The sequence below is a fragment of the Poecilia latipinna genome, unplaced genomic scaffold, assembly GCF_001443285.1.
Source record: "Poecilia latipinna isolate Pla-1442-1.1 unplaced genomic scaffold, P_latipinna-1.0 Scaffold1298, whole genome shotgun sequence".
Lineage (NCBI taxonomy): Eukaryota > Metazoa > Chordata > Actinopteri > Cyprinodontiformes > Poeciliidae > Poecilia > Poecilia latipinna.
The window spans coordinates 123,938-136,381 of record NW_015113914.1 but is presented as its reverse complement, the minus strand read 5'-3'; the positions used below and the strand labels follow the sequence as shown (position 1 = coordinate 136,381).

The 12,444-nt window shown below is 36.6% G+C and overlaps 1 protein-coding gene across 1 annotated transcript; it reads left to right on the top strand.

Moving 5' to 3' along the window:
• The first annotated feature begins 1,059 nt into the window (after positions 1 to 1,059).
• LOC106961418 (sorting nexin-4-like) lies at positions 1,060 to 8,425 on the top strand. Its single transcript, XM_015055146.1, has 14 exons — positions 1,060 to 1,320; positions 1,879 to 2,003; positions 2,451 to 2,592; positions 2,723 to 2,872; positions 3,300 to 3,347; positions 3,490 to 3,545; positions 3,930 to 4,002; positions 4,339 to 4,400; positions 4,685 to 4,750; positions 4,903 to 4,992; positions 6,050 to 6,149; positions 6,366 to 6,511; positions 7,719 to 7,833; positions 7,989 to 8,425. Exons 1-14 carry the CDS (start codon positions 1,075 to 1,077, stop codon positions 8,034 to 8,036), a joined length of 1,467 nt encoding a protein of 488 aa, XP_014910632.1. The 5' UTR covers positions 1,060 to 1,074; the 3' UTR covers positions 8,037 to 8,425.
• The last annotated feature ends 4,019 nt before the right edge of the window (positions 8,426 to 12,444 follow it).

Below are 12,444 nucleotides of genomic sequence, written 5' to 3'. Positions count from 1 at the left end.
AGAATAATTTAAGACCTGGTAGATTTATAAGATCTATCAGCATGACAATATGCAGTCACATGCAACTGGAGTTATTGGGGTGATATAAAAAATAGTTATTAATTTTAGAATGGCCCAATTGCAGACTCATGCAATGTGAAAATATAATTTTATTTTGATGCTTCCAGATACACTTCATCTGATATTTGACTGGGTATAAGCTATTCTCAAAAATGTGAAAACATTCTCAGTAAATTTGTCAAGATGGACAAAACTGGTAAAGGTCTTGCAGCTGCAACTGCAGTGAAACTTGGATCCACTCAGTATTGACTCAGGAGGCTGAAAGAATGCCATGGTTTTGTATGTGTTAAAAGAATCTGGAAACTGGGTATTAATTTACTTCCACTTCAAACTTATGAGCAAATTAATTTTCATGTATGTCACACAGTACCAATGAAAATACATCTAGGTTTGTGGTTTATATTTGACAATCGATCATAGATCAAATGGTTTTGTTTTCTTCTTTTCATTATTTCTTTCTTTCCTTTTTTCTCTCCCTCTCTTTTTCTCTCTCTATTTATTTATTTATTTATTTATTTATTTATTTATTCATGTTATACATTTTCAAAAGTTGGTATGCTTTTATGGTCAAAATGAGAATCCAAACAGTGCATAACTGAACCAAGGGAAAAACAAATCACTACGTTAATGTAACACCAGTAGATGTCAGTCTTGCCAAAGACAAGGCTTCAGGGTGAAAACATTAATCATGCAGAACAATTAAAACATTAAGAAAGTCATATAAACTTATGATAAAATCAGTATTGTAGGAGTGTAGAATTATTTTGTTATTGTCAATAATATTATTCTCTATTGTGGTGTTACATTTACTCAAAACTCTGTCAACTGAAAAATGGAAAAGAAATTGTACTCTTATTTTGTTGTGCTATTATTGTCCTGGTATGGACTATGTAGTGTTTCAAATTCTTACAATTTTTTTTATTAAAAAAAAAAAAAAAAGACGTGCTTTACATTGCTCGAGTAAATGAATACATGATAACTGAACCATTTTTCTTCTTTATTTGATTCCAAATTATGAGTGACTTCTTTATTCGTATGCTCTGTATTTCTTATAATTTTATTCATTATGTTAAGCCCAGTTTGGAACTTCCAGGGCTTTTTTCTGTAGTGCGCATGCGCATTGCCAGCTCAGCTGACAGCAGCAGCAATAACAGCAGGAGTCAGATGATCATGGCAGACTCTGGAAGTAGCGACGAGGTAGCAGTGATTTGCAACACCGACATCACTTCAACGGAGTCGGAAAACAACTTAATAAACACGGTTGTATTTTTATTTTATTCTTTTTAAATTAGCGAAGTTTTTTTTTTTTTCAAGCAACTTCAAGTTATCCCGAGAGAAAACACTCCCCATATGGCCTAAACTAGCCGAATTATGCTTAGCAGCGCATACTTTTCCATTGGGTTTTCAAAGAAGAATTCACGGTTTTATGGAAGGTTTGATTCAGCGATAATTTCAACATTTATAAATGTTAGAAAAATACGCTCCAAGTGCGTGTGCTCAGAGAGTTCAATAACTTTTTAAACTTTGCTCTTGGTGTTAGCTTGCCCGTTAGCAGCCGAAACAGGAAGTTTTGTTTACTTTGAATGAGATTTATATTCATCCAGGTGACTCATGTGCTCCGCGGGTTTTTTTTTTTTTTTTTTTTGCATATCATAAACTAAATGACAAGGTCTATTTTTTTTCCCTACTTATTTGACTGTTGTATATATTTGTACTGTGTTTTGCTCAAAACACTCAGAGCTTTTTGCTCACCTGAACTTGCATTGCCGTAACTCTGCTGCTCTTGCTCATGTTTCTGGTTCATATTTCCGGTTTTAGATGGTGGAGAGAGGCACGGCTCTGCTGAAGAAAATGGAGATAAGCGTGGCAGAGGCAGATAAGAGGACAGGAAAGAACACGGTCAACATGCAAGAAACTTACACTGTCTACCTCATAGAAACACGGTAGGTTATGAACTGATGCATATCTGATCATATCTGCTCGTGCTTTCTTCAGTTAACCAATGTACCAGAAGCATTTCAGTCAAACAGGTTCAAAACGGGGGTGTGGATAAACACAACAGGTTGACTCATACCACATTTATTGGCATAATGCACTCACAGTAACAAATTTTTGCAATGCAGTAGAAAACCATTAACCCACTCAACAGATTTCTTCTGCTTTTACCTTTTTATCACACTTGCATGAAAATCATCCATCAAATTTGAATACCATCAAAAACATCAGACTTATAAATACTGTAGTTATTTTTTGATAACTGCAGGATCAGTAAAGCATGTATGCTTTTTCATACATGTTATACATGCACTTAAAACATTAGGGTGACATATCTCTTTTTCTTTTTTTTTTCCTTTTCTGCTGTTTAATCCCATTTGTTTTCCTGCCTGAAGGCCGGCTGAATCCGTCTCAGAAGAAGGTACACCAGCTGCACCTGACACGTTGTGGCGACGCTACAGTGAGTTTGAACTTCTCAGAACATATCTCCTGGTCACATATCCCTACATCATCGTCCCTCCACTGCCAGAGAAAAGGGTGAGTGAGATTGAAGTGATGGTAGAACTATGTACTACTAATTAAACTAGTTTCATAGTATGGAAATCGTTGGATCTGTGTTTTTACCTTTACTACTTTTGATGTGTTGATTTGACCGCGTCTCTTGCAGGCAGAGTTTGTGTGGCACAAGCTTTCAGCAGATAACCTCGACCCAGATTTTGTAGAGCGACGGAGGGTTGGTCTGGAAAACTTCCTGCTGCGTCTTGCATCACATCCTGTCCTGTCAAACGATAACATTTTCTTCCTCTTTCTCACAGAGGTTTGTAACCAAATAGACAACTCATTATGACCCTTTTTTAGTCCACTGTTGCTTAACGTCTTGAACATTTTTTTAGCAGATCTAAAACCTGAGGTAGAAAAGTGATACAAATGTTGCTTTGTGACTCGGGTCAATTGTGAAAAAAAAAACAAAACTGAATTTTAGCTGAAGATCATTTGCCACTGAGCTATGTCAGACTCAGTATAAGGTTTCCATTTAGCAGTTTTCATGTAACTCTTCTGTTAATTTTATGTTGTATTATTTTGAAAGGATAAATGATACACAGGTACAGCAGTATGTATACTCTGACTTAAAAGGTCACAGTTTTGACCTTTTGTTTTTCACTTTCAATTTTAATTTTTTGAAGTGATGGTGTCGACCTCCGACTCTTATCTCTGTCTGCCTTGTGTTCTCTGAATGTCCTTAGGAGAAGGGATGGCGAGAAGCAGTCCTGGAGACAGGTTTCCAAGACAAGGTTGGGTCAAGTTACTGTGATTGAATGTATTTGCTTAGTGTTAGTAGTTGTTTTGTCTTATGATATTAAATCTCATCAAATCTGTAGATTTTCTATTTGTCATATATAAACAGAAAAAAAAAAAATTCTTCTTTTCCAAAAGGCGGACTCCAGATTAAAGTCATTAAGTGCCATGTTCAGAGTCAAGAATCCTGACAAGTAGGTGGAAAGCTGTTTTTTAATTAACTGAAATGGAAACTATCTTACAACATAAAATAGGCTAAACCAGATCACAAAGCAACACATCACACCTCTGTCTAAAGAAATTCAAGAAAAGAAAAGAAAAGAAAGAGACACCTGTCAGCCTAGAAATTGTTGTTTCTTACTAAAAGAATTTGAACTCCAGCAAATCACAGTGAGTTTTCTGGAGCTGAAGCTTACACTTTTATTTTAAACAAAATCCATGAGGACTGCAGCCAAATCGGTTGCAAGATAAAGAGTGGTTTTAAAAAGTGATTCATCACACATTTACTTGATATTTGCATCATTAAACCAAAGTTTAGCATAAACTGCAAAACAAATGATGACTTGTCATGTTTTTAGGCGATTCACAGCTCTGAAACACTACAGTGAGGATCTGAGCACCGTCATCTCTCAGTTACTCAGGATAAGAGCGGTAAGTTTGGAAACGCTGTAGATAATCAAATACACACAGATAATCAAATATACATGCCTAGCTGATATTTTGTTTTTATAGATCTATGCTTGTAATATGTCTGTGAATAATTTTTAACATAAACTGGCATTCAGTCTTTTAATTCCTGTATGTAATTTGCTGTTAGCCTTCTAGCTTTTGGAGCAGTACTCATTAATTAGGCACCATGTGACATTTTTAGTGAATATTCTGACATTAATTGGAATGCAATTTTAAATCCTGAAATTAATAGTACACCTAAGGTAAATAAAACAAACAAACAAACAAAAAAAATCATGTTGCTGTTTGTTATTCCAGCGAGTTGCAGACAGACTCTATGGGGTTTATAAAGTTCATGCTAACTATGGCAGAGTTTTCAGGTAAGAAACTATTATCTATAGCATTTTTTTCTAAATTGAACAATTACATTAAAAGGTTTTGATGTTGTAAATATTTTACATTCTTATTAAAAATTACATTTGTCAGAAATGTGATGCTTTAAGTGCTATTTTAAACATTTTAAAGGTAATTACTAATCCAAGCATGTAGTTGCAGAGCAATATATGAGAATATAGAGAAAAAATAATTATTTAAAACTCATATTGCTTTAACAAAATAAAGAGAACTGTTGGGGTAAATCAGTGCTCAAAACTTTGTTTTTCAGTGAGTGGAGTGCTATAGAAAAAGAAATGGGAGACGGATTGCAGAGTGCTGGCCATCACATGGATACGTGAGTAGCAGCCTGAGACTTTCTAACTTTTACCTTTCTGGTAAAACTTGATTATTTTATCAAAGTTACAGATTAGCACTGTGTGCACACACACTGATACAGCATATCTTGTTTTAGCTTATCTCTACACAAATGCCTCTATTTGTGTCTAGGTATGCTGCATCAATAGATGACATTCTTGAAGAAGAAGAGCACTATGCAGACCAGCTGAAGGAATACCTCTTCTACACGGAAGCTGTCAGGTAAATTACTGTAAAAGATTGAAACTCCTATAATCAGCAGCCGTAAAATGTTATCCTCCATTTTGCTTCAGAGTCACCTGCCTGTCAAAGAGCTTTAAAAATCAGTACTACTGTTTTTTCTTATTTTTTTTTTTTTGTTTGTTTTTTTGCTGCTGTTTTTTAATAAATGGTTTGGATTTTTTTTTTTTTTCCTGAAATGTTTGTGTTTTCCATGTAGAACTACTTGAATGTGCAAAGTATTAATCATAGTACAGGGAAAATCAGAAGAACAAATAGTAGTTGGCATTTGTCACACATAGTTTGAGTTGTAATTTTTATAACGGTAAAAAAAAAAACCCAGCAAACATGCTGCTTTTTGAAATGCTTACTTCATATTTTAAAATATGTGTAATAAAGTATACAAACGGTCCACAAGTCTGTTTATCTGTGTAACAGATATTCTACAAGACCTCAAAGTATCCTTAAAAATTAATGATTACTCAAGAGTGCTACAGTTATTTTTGTACATGTATCAAGGCCGTGTTGATTATGTAAGACATAATAGAAAATCAAACCCCAGTTACCACTTGGAAGGCTTGACATAATGCAAACACTGTGAACCGGTGGGCGTTCTGCCTTTCAGTTGGCTCGACGGTTTTTCCTCATCTCCCAGTTGGCTGTTTGGTTTACCTAACTCTCACATTGTGTCCCGTGTATCAGCAGAGTTCCGTTTGCCTTTATTTTGTTTTTAAGGATGAATTAAAAACATGTGGGTAGCAGCTTATGGCACAGTTGAGCAGCTGGTGCTGCTGTTGCACAGTTGCCAAGCCACAACAAATTGTAAGCGATAATGCATGTCCTCTAAGAGCCTTTTACTGTGTTCCTGTTTGGAACATCTGCAACGCTGCCATCCTGTCAGAACATCTGTCTGTTAATGGAGCTGCATTAAGATTACATGTCCTTTTTTTCTAATCCTTATGTTTACATTAGGTACTTTAAGGAATTCCATTGGCTGGAACAAATATTAATTTCAAGTTTCTTTACTTTTTGCATTTAAAATAAATTGTGTGTGTTTTAGGTCAGTCTGTAGAAAACATGAGCTGATCCAGTACGAGCTGGAGATGGCAGCACAGGACCTCTCCTACAAGAAGCAGCAGAAGGAAGAGCTGGAGACTGGGGTAACAACAACGACAACAACTTCTTTCTCACTCATTTGAACCAAATAAAAACATCTGTCCAATTCAAAACGCACCAGTAAGACTTTTTAACCAGTGATGTATTTGATTATTTTATTTCATTTTTGTAACTAAAGTTTGGAATAGTTGTGCAACTAGCAATGTGTTGACTCTGCTTTCACTTTACACGGTCCTTTCTTTTCTTGTGTGTGCATGCAGACGGTGCGCATCTTTTCTCTGAAGGGAATGACCAGTAAATTATTTGGCCAAGAGACTCAGGAGCAGAGGGAGAGCAAGGTGGCAGCCCTGGAACAGAGTATCCAAGAGGGAGAGGACGCTCTGAAGGAGAAGAACGCAGAGTCCCAGTAAGGCCTTCCTTCATGCTTAAACTTTTTAAAGTTGCAGTTCATAATATGAAACAGCCTTTTAAGTGAATACCTGAGTAATACCAAGGCTTTAGGAGTATTTGTCCCTTTTCGGATTATATTTGTTTTTACTTTTTTAGTCTAATTTAAATGATTCATATCATCAAGCAATCGTTCTCGGGTTCATTTTCATTCCTGTCTTGATTGCCTGACCTGTAGAATTAAAAACAACCATCTGATTAAGTAGAACTCGTCTTACTATATGATAAAGTGAAAGAGCTCATAAAGTAACACATGATATTCTTACCTAAAGAAATTCAAGAACCTGCCAAAAACCCTGGGGCTTATTATGCAGTCACAGTAGTGCATGTACCAATTGGGAGATTGCATAACTTGGACTGTAGGTATTTCCGTTCATTTTCATGGCGAGCTGGAACACACCGTCTCTCTATTCATTGTCAGTTTTTTTTTTTTTGGGGGGGGGGTGCGATAGCACTTCTGATTAATTTTATTGACTGGAATGAAAACATGCTCTTGGAATTGAATTAACTTATTTTTCTGCATAGGCAGCTCACTTTTTAGGGTCCATGTTAACTCTGAATCCAGAACAGAAAGACAATGCACATTTCTGTATATTGCTGAGAAAATGGTTATCATGACATTGCAAGTTATTCAGATATGCAGACATCTAGATTTGTGTTTTATGCATTCAAAGGTTTTCATTGTGCATATCTCTCAGTCAACATTTAATGGCCAATGTTTAATGGAGAAATTATTGATGACATGCAGTCAGCGTGAGACAAAAACAAAGACTTTGCTACCTTTTAAGCTCTTGTGAGTCATTATTTGAGTTTCATCTTAGTGAAGGACTGAGTCCACAATTCCTGTCTTTTCTTTCCGTTGACACGGTTACCTGCCACGCTGTGTCTGCTTAGACGCTTGACCCTGCCAAACAAACCCTGCTGAGTCTTGCTTTCAGCCCTGTAGTCGAAAATGCATTTCTATGATGTTGCACAGCTGCCTGTCTAGTCAGCGGTTTCATATACAAAAGCCACCTGCGTGAATACAAAAAAAAGAGGAAGTAGCACATGAATAACTGAAGAGCATACAAAATCATCCATTGTTAGTTTCCTCTTCTTCTCACTTATCCTCGGTTGTGTTTCTTCCTGACAGACAGACTGATAATAGGTTGTGTTTGTGTCGTCAGAGAGTTTGTGGAGAAAGCATGGAACGACATTGAGCGGTTTAATGAGCAGAAGGAAAAAGACTTGCGTGAAGCATTGATCAGCTATGCCATCATGCAGATCAGCATGTGTAAAAAGGTACACTTCTCATATTTTCCCCAATAAATTATCTTTATGTATTTAGAAGTTTTGATGATTTGGCATTCTCATTTCAGTTTTTTTTTTTTTTTTTCTGTATAACATTCTTCATAATTCAAACATTCTCATTTTCTGCCACCTCTCTGCTTTCTCAGGGAATACAAGTGTGGTCCAACGCCAAAGAGTGCTTCAATAAAATGTGAGCCTTCTCGATGGCCAATCAACCACTGCACCAAAAAAAGAAGGAAATCACCCTTCGGCCGGTCATCATTTCATCTCACTGAGACAGGCTGAGACCACAAACACTGCCTCCTTTTTGCTTTCAATGATACTGATATTATTTCTCCCAACTCCTCCTGTCTCGTTCATTTATTTACTTGAAAACAGCCCATGGAGTTAAAGACAAGTATTGAATTGAATCATCTTTTATGAATGCCTGTGTCTTAACTGTACGTCAGCAGGCAATCAAGACTTTATTCTCCCATCTTCAGCGCAACCAAGAAGAAAGTTTGGTACAAACTGTTCAAAACTCTAAAATCAGTGTGCTTTTTGTTATTTTGTTTCTTTGTAAATAAATGGATTTCACAGCAGATTTCTTCAAGTCTAATCATGAGAAGGTTCCTGTTATATGTAACTCAAATTAGTGTTGCCTTCTGTGGAGAACTCTTCAATATTTAATTAAACTAAGTGCATGAATTTGGGGTGAATACTTGCATCACTGCTCAAGTCTTTTTTATTTTGTGCTCATTTGACTTTTTTTTTTTTGCTTTAAATTTCAACAACAGTTTTTGTAATATCCAGGAGTTTGGTGACTCGCCAAAGACACATATATATTTTGAAGCACTTTCTGCCTCACACTACAGACTCAGAAAACCACTACATCCCCAAATTCCTTTTAGTCTGGCTTTTAATGCCATACTAGACTTGTTATATCTGGTACTGCTAATTGAAAGTTGACCAATATTGTGATGACCAAGTGCTTTTAAGGTACAGCTGGCTGGTGGATAATATAAGACTGATTGACTTTGTTTTTCTAAAAGAAAGGAGCAAAGAGTATGTTCGACCAAAGGTACAACCTAAAGTCAATGCCGAGTGTGTACTTGAGTGTCATACCTTGTTAGCCTGTGCGAAAAGCAGCACATATGCGAGTTCAAAACTCTGCCTTTTCTGTACTGTTGAGCTTTATTGCCTTAACAAATCAAGTGGTGTTTTAAAAAGAATGGCCAAGAAAAACACGTCAACCGTCAATGTGCCTCACCATTTGTTTTCCTCTGATGTGACCAAAAGAAATGGTAACTCATTAATTTCATCTTCACTGTTTTATATTTTATTAACCAATTAATATAAGTAACTATTTCATCACAACAGTTGAGAGGTGAAATTTGGTGCCAAATGGATCTGACATCTGAATGTTGTGCTGAGAATTGCTGCAAATCTTTGTTGTTGCTTTTTTTTTTTTTTTTCAGGATGTACCGTTTACCAATATGTTCTGAAGCTAAGGCATTATGTTGGTTTTATAGTAAATGAGTCAAATGTAATTATTGTACTAAAAACTAATTAAAAACATAATTTTGACTCATTTTGTTTCATTTTTCCCCAATATTCAGCATTTGTAACATGAATCTGCTAGTTTTACATATCTTTAATATCTATTATTTGACCTATTGTGTTTAAAATCCGACTTTAACTGGACAACATATCTTTATATGTTGTCTTTTGAATGTCATTTGACTAACCACAAACGTATTTCCTCCACACCTGCTGGTAATAGGGAAATCACCTGGGTGTGTTCCTGTTTACATTCAGAATATCTGATGGTGCATTGATAGAGTTTTCTTTGTATACTAGTTATTTTCCATCTAATTTAACCAAAAGTTTAAGTATCCTCTCTATTACAAAAATAAAAATCTCGTTTACCAAAACAATTGTTTGTACTAAATTGTAACAAGCCATTGTTTTCAATTTATGTACTGCACAATTATGTTGTATGATGAGTTAAAAACTTTTTTTTTTTTTTAAATGTGCTAAATGTTTGCAATTGGTTCTGTAAGGCCATGGAGAGAAACTGTAGTAGGTTGGAACCAATAGAAAACAGCTAAATGGCGCCACCTTCCGTTTCAAAATTAGGCCAGAAAGCATCTAAAAAAAGTGGAGTAAAATGTTTGATGTTCTACTTGTTCTGCCTGTGAAAATAGAGGCATTATGTAGGCACCAGAAGTCTTGAGTTCATATATCTTTTTGGGTATTCGTAGAAACATGTTTGTTTTTTCTTGTTTTTTTTTTTTCTAAAAATATACAGGCTCTTTGGGTCACAAGAAATACCCAAATAGTTGAATCAAAAATAATAATGAAGGCCATTGCAATTTTAGTATTTAGATTTGAATATGATGGAAATTATTTTCTGTATATCATTACCAAGGTCTTAAAATATGCCATACTATTATACCCATTGTTTTAAGGAATCTTAAGGAACAGCCTGATGAGTGGAAAACATTGAGAGTTTTGTGGGATTAAAAGTAATTAAAGTCCTGATGGAAAACAAAATCTCCATCTCCATTTAGCTCGTCATCGGAAGGAAGTATAAATGGATCACATTACACATTACACTGACTTTTAAACACAGTGGACCAACAGAAGGTGACTCTGCTTCCCAGATCAGATCATCATTGTGTGCGGAAGCTTTACACTCCAGCAATTGGTTTTGTTGCCTTCCAGAAAGTTTAAGAGTTTGATTCTTAAAAAAGAACTTAGGTACACGAGAAACCATCCTCTCATTTTCTCCACACTCAAGGCTGTAGTTTGTGTCCTGAATACAAATCTATGTTTGGAGGCTCTTGAAACCGAATCCACTCTTTGTGAGTCTCTGCCAAGCTCTTGAGTGAACATCAATTGTAAACCTTTTTCTACTACATTTTTTTCTCACTCTGGCTGGGGAAGATGATTCATGTTCAGTTAATATGTTTAGTTTGAAAATACTGAAGACAGCGTGTCACAAGCAGTGATTTTTATGCCTTGTCAGCAGTCTTCAAGATTCATGATTGTATGTGATATTCCAAGATTCTGAAGATATTTGGACAAATTTAACAGTTATAAACATTTTCATTTGTCACATCCATCCATCCATCCATCTTCTTCCGCTTATCCGGGATCGGGTCGCTGGGGCAGCAGCCTAAATAAGGAGGCCCAGACTTCCCTCTCCCCAGCCACTTCTTCCAGCTCATCCGGGGGAACCCCAAGGCGTTCCCAGGCCAGCCGAGAGACATCGTCCCTCAGTGTGTCCTGGGTCTTCCTCGGGGCCTCCTCCCGGTGGGACGTGCCCGGAACACCTCACCAGGGAGGCGTCCAGGAGGCATCCTGACCAGATGCCCGAGCCACCTCAACTGGCTCCCCTCGACGTGGAGGAGCAGCGGCTCTACTCCGAGTCCCTCCCGGATGACCGAGCTTCTCACCCTATCTCTAAGGTATAGCCCAGCCACCCTGCGGAGGAAACCCATTTCGGCCGCTTGTATCCGTGATCTCATTCTTTCAGTCATGACCCAAAGCTCATGACCATAGATGAGGGTGGGAACGTAGATCGACCGGTAAATCGAGAGCCACAATGTGTTTCATTTTTCAAAAAATGAACTTAAATTCACTTTTCAATTATATTACAATGGAAGTGCAAATGTATGAGCTGTGAAATTGAGAAATGTACACTTTTTTGTGATATATTCTTTATTACAGCAACAAAACCAAGAACACAGATCCACATTCAATGGCTGTATTCTAAACTTGTATGTAGTAGGAGTCAAGCTTTTAAATATGTTTGTAGGTTGATTACAAAAATATCTCAATCCAACTGTAATGTTTTGGAGGGATTTTTTTATTTTTTTTATTTATTTATTTATTTTTTGGATTCTTGTATTTTGTTCTATTTACTTTTACTTGCGTAAATAAGAACCACTACTCTTATTTGAGTAAAATGTCTGGCTACTCCACTGCAAGTAGCTTTACTGAGAGAGGATCAAACATGCCTTAACCAAAAATTTAAGGCACAGACACACCCCGAGTTTATGTTAAAGTGGGGCTTTTTTATTTTTCATAAAAGCTTCATTGGTCTAATGTTATTTTCTATTTGCTGAGACTCTTGGTGCTAGCAAACCCGTGTCTATCCTACTTTATGGGTGTTAAAGTAGGATAGACGTGGGACAAACAGGAGCCTGAGGAGGTTATGCCTTGTGATTTGCACAATGTATTAAATATTGGCTATGTGTTTAAGCATGTTGCATGTTAAGTGTAGCCTTCCTCTAGTTAGGAGTGTCTCTAAGTTTACAGTGTAGGCTATGCGTGACATGGACAAGTAAAGTGTACAAGTAAAGGTTGTACGGGAAATATTTCTGTGTGTCCTTAGTTCCCATGGTTATAATGACGAGAAGGTGAGTCACAAAACAGATTTCAGAGGGGAAAACCGGAATAAAAACAAATACTTGTTGATCAGTCACACTATTGGCATTTATGCTGCCGAAACAAATCAAATCACGGATCAATTCGTGTTACCACAGCAACAGCCTTGCCCGCCGGTATTCGGTAGACCCGCCCACTTCAATAAAGACCTAACCCTCTCTCCTCCAA